This window comes from Lactuca sativa, chromosome 5 (genome assembly GCF_002870075.4).
Source record: "Lactuca sativa cultivar Salinas chromosome 5, Lsat_Salinas_v11, whole genome shotgun sequence".
Lineage (NCBI taxonomy): Eukaryota > Viridiplantae > Streptophyta > Magnoliopsida > Asterales > Asteraceae > Lactuca > Lactuca sativa.
In genome coordinates, this window is record NC_056627.2 from 308,292,806 (window position 1) to 308,314,492 (window position 21,687).

General features: G+C 36.9%; 1 protein-coding gene and 1 non-coding gene across 2 annotated transcripts; one reads left to right on the forward strand and one right to left on the reverse strand.

Annotated features, from left to right (window-relative positions):
- Nucleotides 1-1,779: 1,779 nt before the first annotated feature.
- LOC111888529 (small nucleolar RNA R71) lies at nt 1,780-1,886 on the reverse strand. The gene has a single exon (XR_002849255.2). It is a non-coding gene; the product is annotated as a small nucleolar RNA R71 (small nucleolar RNA).
- Nucleotides 1,887-14,790: 12,904 nt separating this feature from the next.
- LOC111888495 (putative E3 ubiquitin-protein ligase LIN) lies at nt 14,791-20,787 on the forward strand. The gene is made up of 11 exons (XM_023884660.3): nt 14,791-16,397; nt 16,485-16,629; nt 18,059-18,316; nt 18,386-18,692; nt 18,793-18,917; nt 19,018-19,134; nt 19,239-19,370; nt 19,446-19,679; nt 19,754-19,900; nt 20,233-20,478; nt 20,558-20,787. Exons 1-11 carry the CDS (start codon nt 15,217-15,219, stop codon nt 20,573-20,575), a joined length of 2,910 nt encoding a protein of 969 aa, XP_023740428.1. The 5' UTR covers nt 14,791-15,216; the 3' UTR covers nt 20,576-20,787.
- Nucleotides 20,788-21,687: the final 900 nt, after the last annotated feature.

The window sequence follows — 21,687 nt, forward strand, 5'->3', positions numbered from 1 at the left end:
CAAAAAGAATAGAGGTTTATATTTTAGTTAAATAAGAACATGTTTTTCATTATTAGCTGTGTTGGTTTAGTTGCTATGATGAGCAGCTGAATCTAGCTACTCTTGTTTAGCTAGATGAAGCTTTAAACTTATGAATAGTTCAATGTTTATGGATTAAGTTTAGTTGGTAAAAATTGCTTGTGTTTGATTTGTATAACCTAGCATGCTATTGTTTGTTTCTCTAATTGCTTGATTGCATGTTCTGTGTAGCTTAGTGACCATTAAACTGCATGAACTTGTTTACCTAATGATTTAGTGAACATTGAAATGTTAGAGCTAGGATTGACCAATCTTAGTTAGTAATTAGAATAAATAAAGCTTAGCTGTGTTAGAGAACGTGTATTGTGACTATAATTGCGTTTATATTACAAATCTCACATAGCATATTTACATTCATAATTAGTTATGTGTTTAATTATGTGTGAACATACATGGTTTAACATGAATTAGTTAATTATTGGTAAAGTTAGAACTAGATTACCAATACAACTAAAAACCAACTTAATAATCCGTAATCATTAGCTAGCCATAAGGGAGAAGTGGATTCAAACTAAACAAGAGTGTGTTTTTATTTATTGAATTTGATTTAAGTTCATATGATCTTGTAAAACCAGATAAAATCCCTTTTAAACTTGTTAATAATTAGGTTAATTTAATAGTAAGTAAATTAATTAGTAACACCGTTCCCTGTGATCGACAACCGACTTACCCAAGCTATACTGTAATCTGACTAGGTACACTGCCTATAAGTGCATAGTTAGTTAAGTTTGTTAGGTTATAAATATTAAAATTAGTGAGCACTTTTGTGCACATCAAGTTTTTGGCGCCGTTGCCGGGGAACGGCTTAGATTATTAGTTATTTAGTTGCATTAGATTAATCAACCCCTTTTTGTGGAATAAAATATGCAAAAAGGTTAATTGGTTATTTATTTTTGTTAGCTTAGCTTAGTTTATTTTTTTTTGTTTCTATCACAGAGTTCACGACGTGAGTTTTAATAAACTCACGACGTGAAAGCTGAAATTTCAGTTTTTAGTTTTTCTTATTTTAGTCTAGTTTTACGTTTTTAGTTTAGCAAGTTGCAGGAGTTCATGACCAGAAGCTCAAACACACACTTGGTGCCACCACTTGAAGATCCTGAGTCTGCACTTCACAAGAAAAAGACGCCCTTACAAGAATTGAAGTCAGCTTTTTCAAGGAAGTCGGGCAAGAAGACAGGAGAGTCAAGTTCATCCGCGAGGCACAAGAGCAATATTGAGCACTTGGATCAAACACCCGTCCAAACCGATTCCGAAAGCGATACCGAGCCATAATTTGAACAACACACGAGCGAACCCGAGAACAAGCCAAGGAACGAGATGGCAGCAATTGAAGAAATGTCCATGGGAGCTTACAAGAAGCGGATCCGAGAAGATGTGGGTCCTGGTTTAGTCCAACCCGCAATACCTGCCACTGCCACATTCGAGCTGAAGGGACACATATTGACTGCACTGAAGGACATCCCATTTTTCGGGAAAGATCATGAGGATGCTTTTAAGCATCTAGATGAAGTCAACGACATTGCGGACTACTTCAATGTCCCAAATGTCAGCAGAAACACATTCTTGCTTAGGATGCTTCCCATCACTTTCAAAGGAGCTGCTAAGGAGTGGTTAAAAGCACTCCCACCGGGTATAATCACCACTTGGGCTCAAATGCATGAACAATTCCTGGACCAGTTTTGCCCGCCATCCAAGATAGCCAAACTCAAGAAGGCAATAGCCAACTTTGAGCAACAGCCGGGGGAGTCACTATACGAAGCATGGGAGCGGTACAAGGGCTTGCTCAGAAATTGCCCTCAGCATGACCTAAATGTGCAGCAAGAGATGTTAATCTTTTATGATGGGGTCAACGTGATGACAAGACAACTCCTTGATTCTCAAGGACCTTTGACAAAGAAAAATCCAAGGGAGGTCAAGGAGCTAATTGAAGAATTCGCGAAGCATTCTCGCGAATACCACAACCCGAGGCAGGAAGGTATCAAAGGCGGAGGAGGGGCCCAAAATGAAGAAATAGCAGCAGTCATGGCCATGCTGAATAATATGGACCGCAAGATAACACAGATGGACCAGTCGATACATGTCATAAGAGTGGGTTGCGAGAGATGCAGTGGTCCACACTTGACCAAGGACTGCAATGTAGATGAGTATGGGAACAGAAAAGCTCAAGTGTGCTACTCTAGTGGGGATAAGTTTGATGAGGACTGGAGGAAACCGAAGAAAGAGTGGCTGCCATATGAAGAGTATAAGAAACAAAAAGAAGAGAAGTATAGGCAGACAGGTCGAGGCCTTTATCAAAAGGAGCAGCCACCAGCCGAGAAGAAACCCGACCTAGAGACCATTTTAATGAAGTTTATGGAAGCTTCGGAAAACAGACATGATGCCACTGATCATGCCATTATGGAACAACAAACTTTGATAAAGAATCATCAAGCCACCATCCATAACTTTGAAGTACAATTTGGTCAACTAGCCACTCTAGTTCATGAGAAGTTATCCCCGAAAAATACCGAAACAAAGACCCAATCTCATGTAATGGCCATAGACACCGAAGAAGAAGCCATCTCTGAGTTCCTGGAGGCATTGGAAGAAGAACCACAGCAGCCCGATCCAAAGATGAAGAAGATCAAGCTCAAAAATCATGAAGCTGCTGAGTTCCAGAATTCACGACGTGAACCTTATATGTTCACGACGTGGGACCATCATGAACAGAAAAATTTTGTAGTTGGTTCGGTTTATCAGCCACCTTTGCCTTTTCCTTCCCAAGCTACCCTTAGTCCACTGGAGAGAGAGCATAGAGAGTTTGTCAAGCATGTGAAGGGGATCCCGATTAATACTCCCTTTGTCGAGTCCTTATCCAAAACTCCCGAGCATTAAAAATTACTGCAAGATTTGATAGACACTCGCAAGCAATTAAAGAAGCAGTCTAAGGTGGTTCTAAGTGAACAAAGCTCAAAAGCTGTATTGGGAGAGACACCAGCGAAAATGGGGGATCCTGGACGTCTCACCCTTCCGTGTGAGTTTGGTAATAAATTGAAGGTTAATGCTTTAGCCGATTCTGGGGCTAGCATTAATTTGATGCCTTTTTCATTTTATAAAAAATTGGAAATTCAGAAGATGAAGGCTACAAAAATGACGATTCACATGGCGAACCGTTCAGTGACACAACCCCGGGGCATAGTGGAGGATATTTTGGTAAAAATTGGAAATTTTGTTTTTCCAATAGATTTTGTAGTAATGGATATGAAGGAAGATCCCGATGTTCCAATTATCCTTGGTCGCCCATTGCTTAACACTGTTGGAGCTCTTGTTGATATCCGCGAGTCTAAGCTCACCTTGAGAGTTGGTGATGAAAAAGAAGTTTTTGGGATAGAAGATGGCTTCCCAAAGGAACATGTTCAAGAAGAGGTGTTCACAATTAACAAAGACAATGAACTAGAAGAATTGGAGAAGCTTATGGAAGAAGAGATCAAGGCAGTTCATCAAGTCAAAAGAACAAAACCTAGAGCATCTGTTCCATTTTTGGTTGAAGTCATAGCTTACAAAAGTCCACCTTCTTGGGTGAGCAAAGAGGATGAGGAGATGACAAGTGATGAAGAGGAGGTCACTTCAAGAGTGACAAAGCCGGTGGTGAAATAGGAGGAGGATGCGATGAGGTGCAAGGAAGAAACTAATGGCACAAAACGCAAGCTTGAAGAAGAGGTGAAAGTTAAAAAAGAAAATTCAAAGAAGGCATACAAAAGGCGAGTTCAAGCTTACAAGAGGCAATTCAAGGAACAAAAGATCCTAGTGGTGGATTCTTCCGAGGACTCAACGTAGGAGGCACGGAGTCCGGCTCAAGACTCCAAGAAAAAGAAGCGCTTCTCGGGAGGCAACCCGAGTTTGGTTTGCAAAAAAAAAAAAAATTCTTTTTCTTTTTGCATTTTAGTTTTAAAAACTTAGATCAAGTCATCCAACTCTATTAGAACATAATGTAGGGACCTTAAAAAGGAAGTAGTAATAATTGAGAACTTAGTTCAAAGTCAAAAATTGATTTTTCTTTTCCAGACTTAATTCACGACGTGAATTGTGAATGAATCGGACACATAATCCATGATATGGCTTAGCCCATTAAACTAGTAAGCCTAAGATCAGTCCGTGAGTACATGGCCCAAACTTAAGCCCAGACACTATTCACGACGTGAATCTTACCGAATTCACGACGTGAATTTTCAAAAGTACGGGACCACAAAATAAACCCCTAGAAACCAATTAACCCTTCAATTGTTTATTCTTCACGAAGTGGAAGCAAAAATTGGTCCCCCCCCCTTGGTCCCCATTGCTTCGATTTTAGCCGACAACTCCACTAATCTTCCTTGTGCTTACGTAATACGTCCAACAAAGGAATGGCTCCAAGAAGAGAGGTTCCAACTGGGGTTCCGGGTTTGCACCCGCTTTACAATTTTCCCACAACAACGGCCCGTGATGTTTTGACCCGTTGGAACAACAGATTAGGGTGGCTTTACAACAGGGAAATTGCAGTTGCTCCAACAGTCAATTGGACAAGATTGAGGGAAGTAGGGCTCGTAGACCGGGTGGGCCCGTTCTTGACAAAGATATTCATTGGAGATGGGTATTCGTTTACCTGTTCTGGTTGGCAGAATCTGTTCCAGGTGCAAGAGCGGGTCTACAAGGAGTTTTGTGTCGAGTTTTTCGCAACGGTGACATTTTAGGAAACGGTTCAAGATCCACATTGGCCACAGGAGTTGGTATTTAGATTGGGGGTGAGTACTGGGAGTGCAGCCTGGTTGAGTTTGCTTGGAGAGTAGGACTGTATGATCGACAGGAGGCTATGACTCCCGAGTTTGGCATGTTTTTGAGTGGGGCTGCTAGAGGATATGCAGAGGGTGTCACGGGTTATTCTTTTTGGCATAACATTGCCTCCGGGATGTTTAATTCCGGAGTATCTCCCGAGAGCAGTATTCGGTCCCCGATCCATCATTTACTCCACCGGTTCATTACCTTTTCCATCAACCATAAGAGGCATGGCGACAAAGTGACTAAGCAGAACTTATTTTTCTTATGGTGCATCTTACAGCCTGGTGTCTGTTGCAACATCCCGTATTTTCTAGCCCGTTTTCTGGTCGGGTCTGCCGCGAGTTCACGCCCTGGGAGCCCCATTTGTGGGGGGCATTTTGTTACTCGTTTGGCCTGTTCTTATCATTTGGTTGTTCCCGATATTACTAGATCCATGACGTGTGTGGACGAGCATGACTTTGGTATGGGATATTTGGAAACTATGCGGGTGGTCAGAAATTTTGGATTGTATTGGGGCATAGTTCCATCAGATGGTGAGGGTGATGATGAGGATGATCAGCCGGCTAACCGACCCGCGCCAGAGCCGAGACCGAGGCGCAAGAACGTGAGAGGAAGGGGAGACCACAGGTAGCCGATACACCCACCTGCTTCCATGGTTGGTGCGCCTTTTGGGATTGATATGGCTGGTTACTTTGACCAGTTATCGTTAAGTGTGAATTGGATACGCGGCACGATGGAGAATGTTGTCTGGCATCGTGGGGTGGAGCAACCGCCTCATTTAAGGTATCATTACCCGATTTGCCCACGATGGTCGGAGTATGGTAGCCGTGGAGGGATGCAATATGTTTAGCAGCCTAAACCTGAAATGTATCCAGGAAAATTATTATCATTAACCGATAAAGGTTGAGGTTGAGCGCCTCTGCTTAAGCATGTAGGTTTTGAGTGAAAAAAGAGAGGTACATGTAAAAAAAGAGAGAGAATTACGAGAAAAGTTTGAAGAATTTTGGAGCAAATAAAGTGAAGATCAAAAGATCAAAATTCCAAGAAATTCAAAAGTTGAAGATACCAGAAATCAAATAAGGTGGTGAATTCAAAGAAATCAAAGATTAAATTATCAAGAAAGTGAAGAATTCCAAAAGAGCTCCATAGTGCTATCAATGATTGTAATTCTAGATTATGTATGCTTAGGTTCCTCCATTAAAAATACCTTGAGGATAAGGAGGTTTTATGCGGATGGATTCGGACGGTTGCATAAAATGAGCATTGTTCGGAAAAAGTGGGCGAGTGTTTATGAAGATTGTGAGTATTTAAAGTATGGGGGTACTTTAGGAAAATTTTAGACACAAATGCATGCGTTGAGGTCTTAGCATAATGGCTGAGCTAGAGTCGGATTGTTCTATGTGATGTTAGTAATCAAGGGTTAAGTTTAAATTTGCTTGAGGGCAAGCAAAGTCTAAGTGTGGGGTATTTTGATATTGCCATATTTATACCTATTTTTAGGCAATATTTAAGTACATTTTTATTAAAAAGTTGGTAATTTGTTTAGAATAATGGTACTTATGAGCTTAAATGTTATTTGCAGCCAAAAAAAGAAGACATTTTGAAGAAAAAGGACTGAATGCGTTAAAGAAAGAAACTTTGGGAATTAAAAGAGTAAAAGTGAAGAAAATCTGGAAAAAAGATTATTCACGACGTGAGACTTAAAGGATTCACGACGTGAATCGTTGGTTCTAGAAGATATGTATGCGGGTGAAGGAATCCTTGACGGGCACGGTTATCTACAACTCACGACGTGAATTTCTTACTATTCACGACGTGAATTTATGGATATCAGCAACTATATAAATCCTTGACCATTACGAATAGAGGCAGCTTTTGGCAGAAGGAAGGAGTTCTAGAAGACGATTTGGAGCGAAAGAAAGGTTCTGGAAGAAGATTTTCAACACCAAAAAGAATAGAGGTTTATATTTTAGTTAAATAAGAACATGTGTTTCATTATTAGGTGTGTTGGTTTAGTTGCTATGATGAGCCGCTGAATCTAGCTACTCTTGTTTAGCTAGATGAAGCTTTATACTTATGAATAGTTCAATGTTTATGGATTAAGTTTAGTTGGTAAAAATTGCTTGTGTTTGATTTGTATAACCTAGCATGCTATTGTTTGTTTCTCTAATTGCTTGATTGCATGTTCTGTGTAGCTTAGTGACCATTAAACTGCATGAACTTGTTTACCTAATGATTTAGTGAACATTGAAATGTTAGAGCTAGGATTGACCAATCTTAGTTAGTAATTAGAATAAATAAAGCTTAGCTGTGTTAGAGAACGTGTATTGTGACTATAATTGCGTTTATATTACAAATCTTACATAGCATATTTACATTCATAATTAGTTATGTGTTTAATTATGTGTGAACATACATGGTTTAACATGAATTAGTTAATTATTGGTAAAGTTAGAACTAGATTACCAATACAACTAAAAAACAACTTAATAATCTGTAATCATTAGCTAGCCATAAAGGAGAAGTGGATTCAAACTAAACAAGAGTGTGTTTTTATTTATTGAATTTGATTTAAGTTCATCTGATCTTGTAAAACCAGATAAAATCCCTTTTAAACTTGTTAATAATTAGGTTAATTTAATAGTAAGTAAATTAATTAGTAACACCGTTCCCTGTGAGCGACACCCGACTTACCCAAGCTATACTATAATCTGACTAGGTACACTGCCTATAAGTGCATAGTTAGTTAAGTTTGTTAGGTTATAAATATCAAAATTAGTGAGTACTTTTGTGCACATCAATACCAATACTAACATTATTGGGTTGAAAGCACATTCTTATGGAACATTTGATGTCGATTGAAGTTAGAGGGTTGTTAAACAAAGATACTTATACACCTATTGTATACCTTTGTATGTTTTTCAAGCAAATTTGCTCTAGAACATTGAAGGTGGAGGATATGAGGAAAGAAAAATTAGACATTTTTCAATCTTGTGCAAGTTAGAATTAATTTATCCTCAATCATTTTTTGACATTATGGTTCATTTACTTTTGCATTTACCTGATGAGGCGATTGTCGGAGGCCCGGTATGTATGAGATGGATGTATCCCTTCGAAAGGTATATGAAAAAACTAAAAAACTATGTCAGAAACAAGGCATGGCTGGAAGGTTCTATAGTTGAGGGCTATGTTGCTGAAGAAGCTTTATAACTGTTCGATGTACCTTCGAGATGTACAGACTTAATTTAATCGCCCTGAAAGAAATAAAGATGTACAGACTCTCCAGAATTCCACAAAGAGTTGTGGGCTCTTGCAATGGGTCCGCAAATGAATGCTTATACTTACACCGCATGCATAGTCAATGGTGTTAGGTTTATGGTACTTAGTCGTGACGCACAACGCACAACACAAAACTTTGGGGTTTTAGCGGTGGGTGAGAAAGGAGAGAAACATTATGGCCAGTTAGAAGAGATTATAGAGTTACCGTATACACATGATTATTAAACTCTACTATTTCGGTGAAAGTGGTTTGTTACTCGAACATGAGTTATTTCTGGTGATAATTTTACCAATATCAACACACGACGCAAAGCATACAAAGATGATAAACTCATATATGCTTCACAAGCCAAACAAGTATTCTACATTAGAGAGCCTTCTCGAAAAAACCAAGAATAGCCAACGGTGTGTTGTCGAGCATGTTAATCATTGAAGTATTTTGGATCTACCATCGAACGAAGATCGTGTCCAACTTGTTTACAATGACTCTGCCTGTAACGCCCGGGTTTCAGGGCTAAGCATTTTTGACAATGTAATAGTCTAGGTCAACTATTGTAACTCTTTTTGCAGTAATAAAGATGAAATATTTGAGTGTTATGTGAATTATGTGTATTTATGTGCTTATTATTTAATTATAAACGTATAATTAATAAAGAATAAAAATAAGCATCAAAATTAAAGTGTGAGATAAACCCGATATCTTTATATAAAGTTGTAGTGGTCGAAACAAGGATTCTGGGATACAAAAAACGCCGAAATCCGAGTTTTAATGAAGAAGTTATGACCCGTCGAAGTTTCGCGAGAGAACCGGCACGATACCGGGAAGCGTAAATAGTGAATTTACGATAGAGCGAGATTTAGCCTTAGCGATCTAAACGAAATTCGTAGAATGTGTTAAACCAAGAGTTTCCATAAAAAGAACGCCCAAATCTGACTTCGTATGAGGAAGTTATGATTTTTCGAAGTTTCGGATTAGCAGTGTACAGCCCGAAATTCGAATATTAGATAGAGTGGTTTTTAGCCGACAAGACCTAAACGAGAATCGAAGATCTCGTTAAGAGTAGCGTAACGAGAAAAAGATGGGCGAAAACAGACATCGGATGAAGAAGTTATGAGAATTTAACGGACTAATCCTGTCCCGGCATGTTAATAATATAACTTTTAAAATAGAGTCAAAATTAGCCGACGGAGTCTAAACTAAAGTTGTGGAGTATGTTCCCACCTTCACATGGATATAAAGAACGTCAAAAACGGAGCTCGTACGCGAAAGTTACGAATTTTAAAGTTGAAGCATGAAATTGCGAAGTCTGTTGCTAAATCGATGATGTGGCAGCACCACAACCGTCCGATGATGGTCTCAGAAGTCGCTTCGGATTGCGACACGCCACCCCTCGCCTACGCCCCGCGTCCAAGGACGAATACGCCCCGCGTACTCCAGTTCTTATCCACTCCGAGATCGGTCCACGTACGAAGCCAGCTGGAAGCCTTATCCGAACTTACGCCAAGCGTAAGACTTCGGTACGCCCAACGTAAGTCCGAAGCCTCGCCTATAAAAGGAGGCCGAGGGCAGCCACTTCTCTCACACCAAATCCTTCTACTTTCTCTCTCTCTACTTTCTCTCACTACCCCCTAACCCCCTCCTAAGCCTAGGTAAACCCCCTAGCACCCGAAGGAAGCCCCGAGGCTCCCGGAGTCCCGAGAAAAAGGGTCTTTCGGTTTCGAAACGCTGCTCCAAATAAAGTTCCAGTTTTCTTTAAAATCCGTTGTAAGTAAGCTATGCGTACGCAACTTTTAATATAGCTTTCAAATAATTATAGTAATGTTATTAGGTCCTTAAAATAATTATTTGGGCTATTATTATGAGTTATATTGAGTGTTATTAAACACTTATATAATAATAATAATAATAATAATAATAATAATAATAGTTAGACTATTAATTTGTCGCGGTTATCGTTAGACTAAACCCTAGTGGTATTGGTACTAGGTTTTATCGAAGGAAAATTGTTTTGAGAGTATCGAAGCGTTGTCCGAGTGCTGAGTCACCACCTTTCAGGTGAGTGCATAGTTACTTTCATCTTACACATAAATATGAAGTTTTACATGCTATGTGTGCATATTATCTAAATACTTGCTATCTATGCTGGATGAACGTTTTTATACATATTTTCAATGATTTAAACTGTATGTGTATTTTATATCTATGAAAATGTTGGGGTAAAACATGGGTAGATGTAATAGGTGATGTGTGATAAAATGATGAGAGGCCTCGATGTTGATGTTGTTGATTCTGTCATCTAGCGGAGTATGGATGACGACCACGGACTCTTCTAGACAGTCTAGTGGAACACTAGCAGGCTCGCAACCTGTAGGTGTTGTGAACGATGTGTTCACCAGTGTACTCCATCCCCCACATGGTTGCCTTAAGGACATTTATTGTTGAGGAATCCCTTTAGCAGTAGTGTCCATCCCGATGATGATCCTTAGGCTAGGTCCCTTATGATAGGTGCTTAGGGATGTAATGTGAGGATAACGGGAACGGGTAATCGGGTTATTGTTGATTGATGAAATTAATAAACTTATTTATTGTGGATTGAAAACCCTATGTGCTCACCAGGCTCCCCAGCCTGACCCACTCAGTTTCTTGTATTACAGGTAGTGGCGCTTGAGCATATATGTGATGTTTAGGATGAAGGATTACGGATATAGGCCTGTAGATACGAAATAATGTAGTAAGGCTTATATTGTATTATTTATGCTTTTGATCTGTATTGAACATGACATCCCAAGTCTTTTAATGAAATACATTTCCTTGGAAATGCTTTTGATAAATCTTTATCATATTTTGTTTTGGGACAAATTCCGCAACACTTTTATTTTAAATGTTACTCTGATTTTCAAACAAAACATAAACAAAATCGGTCTTTTCTGGCCGTGAAAATGGGGATGTCACACTGCCCAAAATGTTGACAATGGCTCACACAAAAATGTTGACAATGTCAACCTAGTTCAAAATATCTCTTCATCTGATGCTCCACTTTTTATCGATTTCAGCATGTACTTTCAAAATATTTCTAGAGTCGTTGATGTAGAAAGTGCAATTGAAGTTCCTCCGCCAACTGGTAGAGTCAATGATGTTTCTGATTGGGAGACTGATTATGATGAGACTGATTCTGATTATGATACCGAAGAAGACACTGAAGGATATGAGGATGATGTTGATTATAATACTTCTTATGTAATGCGTATTTGTAATATGAACTTTATTTGGATTCCTAGTTTAAATAGAAATGTTTATTCCTATGTAATGTGTATTTGTAATAGAAAATTGTATCTGTATATCTTATAATTTTTCAGGAAATGATATCGATATGGCTTTTGTTTGTGTGCACCATGGCTGCTGTTATGGGCCGTGGACATGTGGGTGATGGAGCTGAGGACCCACCTTTCCTAAGTGATACAGGTGTTGGTCATCATGAGCAGGACCGTAAGTCTTATTATGATTTTTATTTACTATTTTTATTCAGTTATTATAAATTAAATATCGTTTCCAATTATTTTTAATTAGATTTGTAGTTGAGCAACATAGTAACGTCCAAGGCAAAGCCAAAAATATTAAGCTTAAAAGAGCGCTCTTACAAAATAAGGGCAAACCGATTTACACTGATTATGACATATGATCCCGTAGGAGAGCCGAAAGACATGTTTTCACGAGAAGTTGGAAAAATAATGTGGCGGATGGTCCCTTTTGATAAATGGACTGGGAAAAAAGTTTCCCTTGCAATAAAGGATACATTAAAACAACATTTAGGGGTAAATTATTTATATAAAAATATTTTATATGGTTAATTATGATTGGTTTTTACTTAGTTAACTTGTTTTGTAGACAAAGTTTGATTTAGATCGGATGTACTGGGATCAAGATGCTGCTATGCTGTCAGAGAGTTTTGAAGCAGCTTTGTTAAAAGGTTATCGATAGCGTAAAGATGATGCAAAAGAATATTTTTTGGAATTCAGAGGGTATGAGGATATCACGAGAGCATTAGCCACCCCCCAAATGATATGGATGTTGATAATTGAAAGAAAATAGTTGAGTATTTCCAAACAGACGAACACAAAGCTGCTTCAGAAAGGAAGAAAAAAGTCCATCAAATGCAAACGAGTGAATCATGGGGGTCGAGCTCGTATAGCAGTACTTGCTATAAAAAGGTAACGTACAATACATGTAATTGTTTATTTAAAATATAATCTAATTTTTAATGTTAAACAGAACCTTTAGAGAGTGGAAACATTTCGCAAGGCTCATACCGATAGGGATGGTGTATTTGTTAGTGTCGAGGCTGAACAACAGTACGTAAGTATTTAATTATAATTTTATCATATAATTAAGTGTTTCTTTATACTTAATTGTTAATCATTTTTGGGAAATACAAAATCGGTTAGTGGAAGAGCTCTTAGAACAAACACAAGGGCCAAAAGGTGAAAGAGAGTTAACACCTGCTTAAGAAAGAGCTAATTTCGAGAAAGTATTAGGAGAACGACGTGGCCATATCAGAGGCATCGGCCGAAAACCTTCTGTTATCCCGCCGATTTCACAACCATCACAACCACCACCACAGCCATCACAAGTAAAACAAGATTATTTAATTTCAATAAATGCATGTTCATTTGGTAATTTTTGTTCTGGTGATTATTTTCTAAAAGCTTTGGTAATTGGTTTTTTGTCCCAAGTGCAACAAATGGCAATGTACTTTGGTTTTTTGTCTTAGTTTAAAAATAGTGTTGTACTTTGGCATTAATAAATGCATGTTTATTTGGTAATTGTGTTTTTGTCCTAAGTGCAAGATATAACAATGTATTTTTGGTATTTCTTGTATTTTAAGTGCGAGTTAATGTCATAAAAACCATCAAGTTTTCAAAGTGTTTTCGGTTTTCCCCAAAGTTGAATATTATGTCAGTTTTTACCCAAACATTTTCGAAAAATGTTCGGTTTTACCCTTTTACCGGTGATAACAGGTTTTCCAGGTTACCATTATATTAAATTCGCAAAAAAAAAACCCTTAAGTTTACCATTTTTTGCGTTTTTACCCTTATAATTTTTTTTACACTTTTACCCTAAGTATATTTTTTTCATAATATACATATTAATATGATTTTTCTGCTTGAATACGTATAATATGAAAAAAAAAAATACATAGGGTAAAAGTGTAAAAAAAATTATAAACTTAAGGGTAAAAACATTAAAAAAAAAAAAAAAAAAAAAAAAAAAAAAAAAAAAAAAACTGTAAACTTAAGGGTTTTTTTGAGAAGTTAATATAATGGTAACCTATTATCACCGATAAAAGGGTAAAACCGAACATTTTTTTGGAAAATGTTAGGGTAAAAACGGACATAAAATTCAACTTTGGGCAAAACCGACAAAACCCTGAAAACTTGAGTGTTTTTATGACATTAGCCCTTTAAGTGCAAGAAATAGCAATGTACTTTGGTATTTCTTGTATTTAAGGTTCTTTAGCACAAATAGAGTAAAATTATTTAACTTCAAGTTTTATATTTTAAGTGCAACAAATAGAAATGTACTTAGGTTTTTTGTCTCTAGTTTAAAAATGGCAATGTACTTTGGCATCATAAAATGCATGTTGATTTGGTAATTTTGGTTTGTGGTGATTATTTGCTAAAAGCTTTGGTAATTGGGTTTTTGTCCCAAGTGCAAGAAATAACAATATACTTTGGTTTTATCTCTTAGTTTAAAAATAGCAATGTACTTTGGCATCGATAAATGCATGTTGATTTGGTAATTGTGTTTTTGTCCCAAGTGCAAAAAATAGCAATGTACTTTTGGTATATCTTGTATTTAAGTGCAAAAAAAATAGTAATGTATTTTGGTAGTTTTGTTTATGTTTGATAATTTAACTTATAAGGTTATTTATTATGTAGTTGAAAAATCTTCGGGTAATGCTCAACAACCAGGCATTTAAGGAGGAGCTTTATGCGTTTTTTCAATCGGGGAATAATTAAGGAGGAAACGATGGGAACGGAGATGATGGTTCGTTGGATAATTAATTTGTGTTTTGTATGTTACACTTGTCGTCACACTTTGTTGTTTGTTAGAATTGTAAAACTTTGGTTGTTTATTTTGGTATGAAATTAATTATATTTGGTATTTAATTGGATGTTGTTATGTAATTTTTTTTTCTGTATTTAATGTTGTTATATATCGGTTTTTTTATACCCAAATCGTTGATTTAAAAAAATAAAAATGTTATTACCGGCAACAATATTACTGGCGGCATCATCATTAACGGCGACAAAAAGTATTACCAGGCGACAAGAGCATTAGCGGCAACAATTGTCTTTACCGGCGACATTTTAATCAATAACGACAGAGCAATAACGACGACTTTTTACCGGCAACTTTTTACTCTTTACCAACGACTTTTGTCGCCTCTAATTACCTTTTTTCTTGTAATGTTAACTGATATATGATTTTTTTTTTTGCTTAGAAAGTTTCCATTAATTTAATTATCATATACAAAGAGTGATATATAAAAATGTATTTTTTTTAAAAATATTTTTGGATCTTACTGCATATTCTAAACTGGACCCTGTCTCTCTTGTCACGTATGGAGTCGCTTGAACTCGAAATATATCTCTAGGCAAAAAAAGGAATCATTATAACCGGTGTGTCTGGATTTCTTCATATTGAATTGTATTAATACCAAGTTCAGATGACACCAATGTTAATTCAAAAGAGAGCCTTCCTTCCATCGTTTGCATTCTCCTGATCAAGATTCTGGGTCTTTAAATGTTAACTTATTCCCCTTTTGGATAATGAAATTCATTTGTTGAGATGATTCCAAGAGTCTTTATACCTAGTCAGAGATCAAAAGAAACTGCACTGCCGGTCCAAAAAATAAAGAAAAGAAACCGGCACTACCGGATTAAGATTCCCAGTCAAAATTTCTTCAAGAAAACATTTCTGATTCCAAAATAGAGGTGCTAATCGATAATTACAAGAAAAAAACACAATCTTTTCATCACTGTGACTGATTTTCCCAAGAAAAAATGTTGTCTGTCTTAATAATTGCATTGCTGAATTCATGCTTTACATGTTTTTTTTCTTGCATTAGTTCTTGTGGCATCCTGCTTTTTTTCGCTCGTTTTGGTTATTTCATGGAAGATATTGGAAATCATACACCACCTAAAGACTTTGTGTGTCCAATAACGACACGTATATTTAACGATCCAGTCACTCTCGAAACTGGTCAGACTTATGAACGTAAAGCTATCCAGCAATGGATAGATAGGGGAAACACCACTTGCCCTATTACTCACCAAAAGCTTCACAACAATCAACTTCCTAAAACAAATTATGTGCTCAAGAGGCTGATTGCTAGCTGGAAAGAGTTGACACCCACCAATGAGCTTCAATATCCAGAGAACAAACATGTGCATGTCGTCCCTCAACCAAGAACTGATGGAACAGTTAATGAACTCAGACTTGTGATCACTGATCTTTGTACTTCGCAAGTGCTAAAAAAGGCGGAATTGGCAGTTCTACGGATTGAAAGATTTTGGCAAGAAAGGAATATGGAAGTGGAGATACAAAATATGCTCTCGAAACCACCTGTTGTTAATGGATTCGTGGAGATTTTGTTCAATTCTGTCGACACCCGCGTATTAAAAGCCACTGTTTTTCTCCTTTCCGAGGTGGGAATAAAAAATTCCGGAGTAATTTCAACCCTAACGAGGGTTGATTCCGATGTCGAATGTATAGTTTCTCTTTTCAAGAAAGGTTTGTTTGAGGCAGTTGTGTTGATTTATCTGCTGAGACCTTCGATTACCATCTTTCTTCAGATGGATATGGCGAATTCTCTTCTAAGTGTTGTTCAGAAGAGAGAGGATGAGTTTGTGAAGATGTGTGTGAAGCCGAAAGCAGCTTCTGTGCTATTGTTGGCACAGATTATTGAAAATGAAGACGATGGTGCTGTTTCCGAAGTCATTAAAAGTCTTGTTTCCGGGAAGGCGATTGAAGGAATTATCAGGAGCTTGGAATCGGAATGGAAAGAAGAAAGAATTGCATCTGTGAGGATACTTTTGAGATGCATACATGAAGATGGAAAGTGCAGGCATGTTGTTGCTGATAAGGCTGAACTTGCTCCAGTTTTAGAGAGCTTTCTTGATGCCAATGATAGAGAGCGGTTTGAGATTGTACAGTTTCTTTCAGAATTGGTTAAGTTGAACAGGTATTTCGTTGATGAAACATGTTGATGATTGAATTCAGATATACGTGTTTTAGAGGTATGATGACTTGGGATTTTGTTTTTTGTTAGGAGAACATTCAATGATCAAGTTCTGAATATCATAAAGGATGAAGGCACTTTTAGTACAATGCATACACTGCTCATATATCTACAGACATGTCTCCCTGATCAATGCCCAATGGTCGCTGGTCTCCTTCTTCAGTTAGACCTTCTGGTTCGAATCTCACCTTCTATATAACTACACATACATGTTTAAGCATATAGATATGAATGTATATAGAGAGGGATATACTTATGGTGTTGTCTCACATGAGCTAGATGCAGTCTCATATGCATCTTTATATATATGTTCAAGTCTAACATCTCTCCTTAAGGGCTCTTTTACAAAGAAAATCAAAGATTCCACATTCTACTATGGTTTGAGAGTTGTGTCTAGCAATTGAGGGGCTTAACAGTAAACACACACTTTAGCATCTTATTAACCTATGTGTGTTTTAAGAATCCCAGAGAAGCTAGCTACACATGATCCAATCCTCCTCTATATATGTTAGATTACTCTCCTCTCCCTCCTCAAAGACTATTTTATAGAGAAAATCAAAGACTCCACATATATCAATATATATATATATATATATATATATATATATATATATATATATATATATATATATATATATATCATCTTTAGACTCTTGTCTAGTCTATGTTGGTAATTTTAGTGTTATCAACATATTTTAATAATATAGTTATTATTAATATTTAGATAGGATGAGTTCTATTTACTCATCGAGACCGAAGGTGCAATGTGCACACTTGGAGTGATAAATATGAACTCGGAAATACAGGTTCCAAGGGGCAGCGCCCCTGGCGAGGTAGGGGCAGCCCCTCTTTTGGTAGTTCCATAAAATAATTGTGACATCATTGTGATGTAATAATCGGTTATGACTTATAACCACCCGTTTAACCACTTGTTTTGGCGCCATTTTATGTAACCAACTTAACATTCATCTTCCTTGTATATAAGCTAGGAAGATTGATGTTCCAGAAAATGGTTAACACTTTTGATACCTGAAATTGGTCATCTGCTGTCATCTGTCTTGTCAAAAAAAAAAAAAAAAAAAAAAAAAAAAAAAAAAAAGAACACACACACACACACAAAACAACAAGGTACTTTCTGTGTTTCATATTTTAAAGTGGCCCGACTTCTAAATTGTCATTCTTGGATTATCCCAAATTTGATTTTGTGATACCCCAGGCTAAGGTCAAAATTAGGGTCGAAATCACAGATTTCAGTAAGTGATTGCAATCACGATTCATATATTATCCAAGTATATATTGATATTCTTAGACCCAATTTCTAAAAGTCTAATCTCATTGTGCCTCATGCTGCAAATCAATCTCCATCATATTATAAGAAGAAAATCAACTCGCAAAATATTTTATGCTCTTATTGTTATTATTTGTAAATAGTTAGTTTTCCAATGGTAGATTAAGTAAGATGTTTTATAGACTAAGAATCTATAATTCTAGGATGCTAATTCACTTGAATATGTTGGAGTTTCTTCACTCTCTTCCTAAAGAACTCTTTTGGAGAAAAAATCTAGGACAACCGCATCCACATGTCTAACAGATTTGCATTGCAGGCTGAACCAAGAAAGATGAGCATCTTCAGAGAAGAGGCTATAGATAATCTTATATCGTGTCTCAAGAACTCAGACTCTCCTGCTGCCCAAATTGCAGCTGCCGAGACACTTTCAGCCCTCCAAGGGCGATTCTCTTATTCTGGGAAGCCTCTTGTTCGAAGATTTCTTCTTAAACATGTCGGGCTTGACAAGACTTACAGATCTTTAATGCGGAAGGAGCAGCTTGGGGGCATGTCTGGAGACATTCAAGAAACCAAGGTTTGTTCGACTTCAATAGTTTTCTTTTTCAAACTAGTAAATATCAACTTACATAACAATCCATTTTAGGAAGAGGAGAAAGCTGCCCAGGAATGGGAGAGAAAGATGGCATTTGTCTTAGTGAACCATGAGTCTGGGCTTATTTTTGAGGCGTTATCAGAAGGATTGAAGAGTCGATATGCAGAAACATGCTCGGGTTGCTTTATTTCTGCAGCCTGGCTTCTACACATGATGATTTTTCTTCCTGATACGGGAGTTCAAGAAACAGCACGTGTTTGCTTGCTTAAACGCTTTGTGTCGATTTTTAAATCTGCAAAAGACACAGAAGATAAAGCTATTACCATGCTTGCTCTTAGCAGTTTCATCCATGATCCCGGTTAGCATCTATTTATGTGTAATTGAGATAATTGGTCCATGAAATTAAGAATATGAAACTACAATTATAATTAAACTTGATGTTTTATGAGTTTTTTCAGATGGGCTACGCGATATTACCATCTACATGAAGGATATCCGTAAAGGTCTGAAAGAATTCAAGAAATCATCTACAGTAGCAGTTGAAATGCTCAAAGTTTTTTCACAAGAGAGTGAATCTAGTCCAGTAAGTTTCTAGTTTTTTTCTTATTTCATAATCTAGAACAATACCAAGAAGTAAAATTCGATTCCTGAGTCCTGATCACTGTTGTTCTTTGTGTCATTAGGAACTATGGAATCATAAAGAGTTGGTCCAAGAAGATTGCAGTGTTAATGGAGTTGTTCTATCGATAGTATGTCTTAAAGACAAGATCTTTTCAGGCCATTCAGATGGTATGATAAAGGTACTTTTGTTTATCAAATATACCCATAAAACTAAATGTATCATCTTCCATAACCACTGATCAAAATTTGTTTCTTTCTTTAAATTCTTGCTGAAAAAACCAAGATCTGGGCTTGTAAAGGTAGTGTTCTTCGTCTTACTCAAGAGATTCGAGAACATACAAAGGCAGTCACTAGCTTGACTATTCTACCATCAGGAGATACCCTATACAGTGGCTCACATGATAAAACTATCAGGGTAAGAAAGCGTTCTTCAGACCTGAGTTCTAAAATCTTGCAAATCTGATGCATTGTTTCTGTTTCCATTGAGTAGAAGTGGTCATTCAATCAGGAAACCATTCACTGTGAAGAAGTGTATGATGTGAAGGACCATGTTAACAATCTGCTAGTTGCAAACAGTATCTCATGCTTTATTCCTCAAGGTGTTGGAATCAAGGTTAACTCATGGAATGGGGCATCAAAATTACTGAATCCGAGCAAAGATGTTAAGTGTTTGGCTCTTGTGAATGGAAGATTGTATTCTGGATGTCTGGATAACAGCATTCAGGTGCCAATTTTTTCATGATTTCATGTTCTTTTACCTCTAGAACTTCATTATAATCAAACTATAAACTTTTCCAGGAAATCAACTTGGCATCAGGAACATTAACGTCAATACAAAGTGGCATGAGAAAACTACTAGCAAAAGGGAACCAAGTCAACGTCTTGCAAGTTCATGAGGGACTAATATACTCGGCCAGTTCATCCATAGAAGGAACCACATTTAAGGTATGTTATTCCCTAGACATGGTCCCCATTTTCCTCTATATCTTGGAGTCTTTCATCTCTCTGTAAGGACCCTTTTGTAGAGAAAATCAAAGAATCCACATATCAAACATGGTTATAAAGACTCACCATGTTTAGTCTAATCGAACCTCCATCTCAAGAATGTGTAGGTGTCCCACAACATCTAGACATCCATTTTCCTTTATATATGTTGGGAGTCTCCCCTCTTTTTTTTTTTAAGTGTTCTTTTGGAGAGAAGATCCTATACTCCACTTATTTAACATGTTTGATTACTTATTTCTTGAAATTGCTCCTATTTTGGATCTTTTTCAAAGATATGGAATGCTTCAACCTACGGTTTGGTTGAGTCTCTTTCGCTGACAAGTGAAGTACGCTCAATGGCGATTAGCTCGGAGTTTATTTACTTTGGTTGCAAACTGGGGATCATGGAAGTGTGGCATCGAAACAAACTTACCAGAAAAGAAACGCTACAAATTGGTACAAATTGTAAGGTTATGTGCATGGCTCTTGATAGCAATGAAGATGTATTGGTGACAGGAACTTCCGATGGTAGAGTTCAGGTAAAAATTTCACCCTTTTAGTCATGGTAACCGAGTGTGTTGTTGGCTTATATTAATTAAATAACCGTGTGATTTGCAGGTTTGGGGAGTGAGCTAAAATGGAAGGCTTTTGAAATGAAGTTTAAGGTTCCTTGAAGTACATAATAAACATAAAACAGGTCATAATACATTCAGATTACTGGTATTTGAACATAAAAATGTAGTGAAGTTAAAACGCTTGAGGTGGAAGGTGATCATAGGACGTATTTGTATGCTACATTGGTAATATAGTATATTGCTACAATAATGTCGAGATTTTGTGCAGGAAATATGAACACCTTTTATTAATCTCAGTGAGTATCACGATTAGTTTACATAAACATATGTATTGTTTGAACCATCAAAATGGCTCACCAAAACCATCACAGCGGTTAACAACTTGACAGATAACTAACTTATAACTGTCATATTTAACAGAATAACATAACTAACTAACAGTTTTAACGGACACTAATCGATAATCTAGGCTAATTCCTAACAAGGCAGGAAATTGGTCCATTTTCAGATATAAACGCACCTTTCAAAACTAGAATGATTCTTCCAAAGGAGTTTTGTACTGCATACATAGTAATTTAAATTGTATTTACCAATAAACCGTACTTTGAAACTTATTTGTTCGGTAAATTGGTTTTTGGATAATATATATTTGAGACTATACAAATAACTAATAAAACACGTTACTTATATATGTTGTGTCCAATATAAGAGAAGAAGCTAGATGAAGATAGTAATACAACAATGACAGTAATCAACCTTAGAATGCAAACACTATAACCACCATTGATTATTGTTAAAGTGTGACTTGGATTTTAGTGTCCCAAATAAGTAACCTTACCCAAAATGAAATGAAGAAAACCAAATGGCAATTTTAAAGCAATGAGTATTTGGAGTAGGCTGAGGAGTGATAGGCTCGAAGCCATACAAAACAAACACTTACAACTATAAGTATTCGTAGCTACGGATTCCAATGTCTCGTTCCATAGGACGAGTTGGAACTTCATATGAATCGTCGTTGCAAAGGTCAATCCCCCCGATACGTGCAACAGAAGATTGACTGTGGGTTGACTTAGAAGTTTTGTGTCTTTTGGACATGCCCACGTAATCATCAACACTTTTTAGATTAAGTCATTTTGGTTTTCCCTTCACAACTCCCCAAAATGCCTAATTGCC

What these genes read in the sequence shown, in the direction of transcription:
- LOC111888495 (XM_023884660.3), top strand. Translation starts at nt 15,217, where the DNA reads ATGTTGTCTGTCTTAATAATTGCATTGCTGAATTCATGCTTTACATGT. An exon ending in GAATTGGTTAAGTTGAACAG is followed by an intron (nt 16,398 to 16,484) that starts GTATTTCGTTGA and finishes GTTTTTTGTTAG; the next exon opens with GAGAACATTCAATGATCAAG. An exon ending in ATTCAGATGGTATGATAAAG is followed by an intron (nt 19,135 to 19,238) that starts GTACTTTTGTTT and finishes GAAAAAACCAAG; the next exon opens with ATCTGGGCTTGTAAAGGTAG.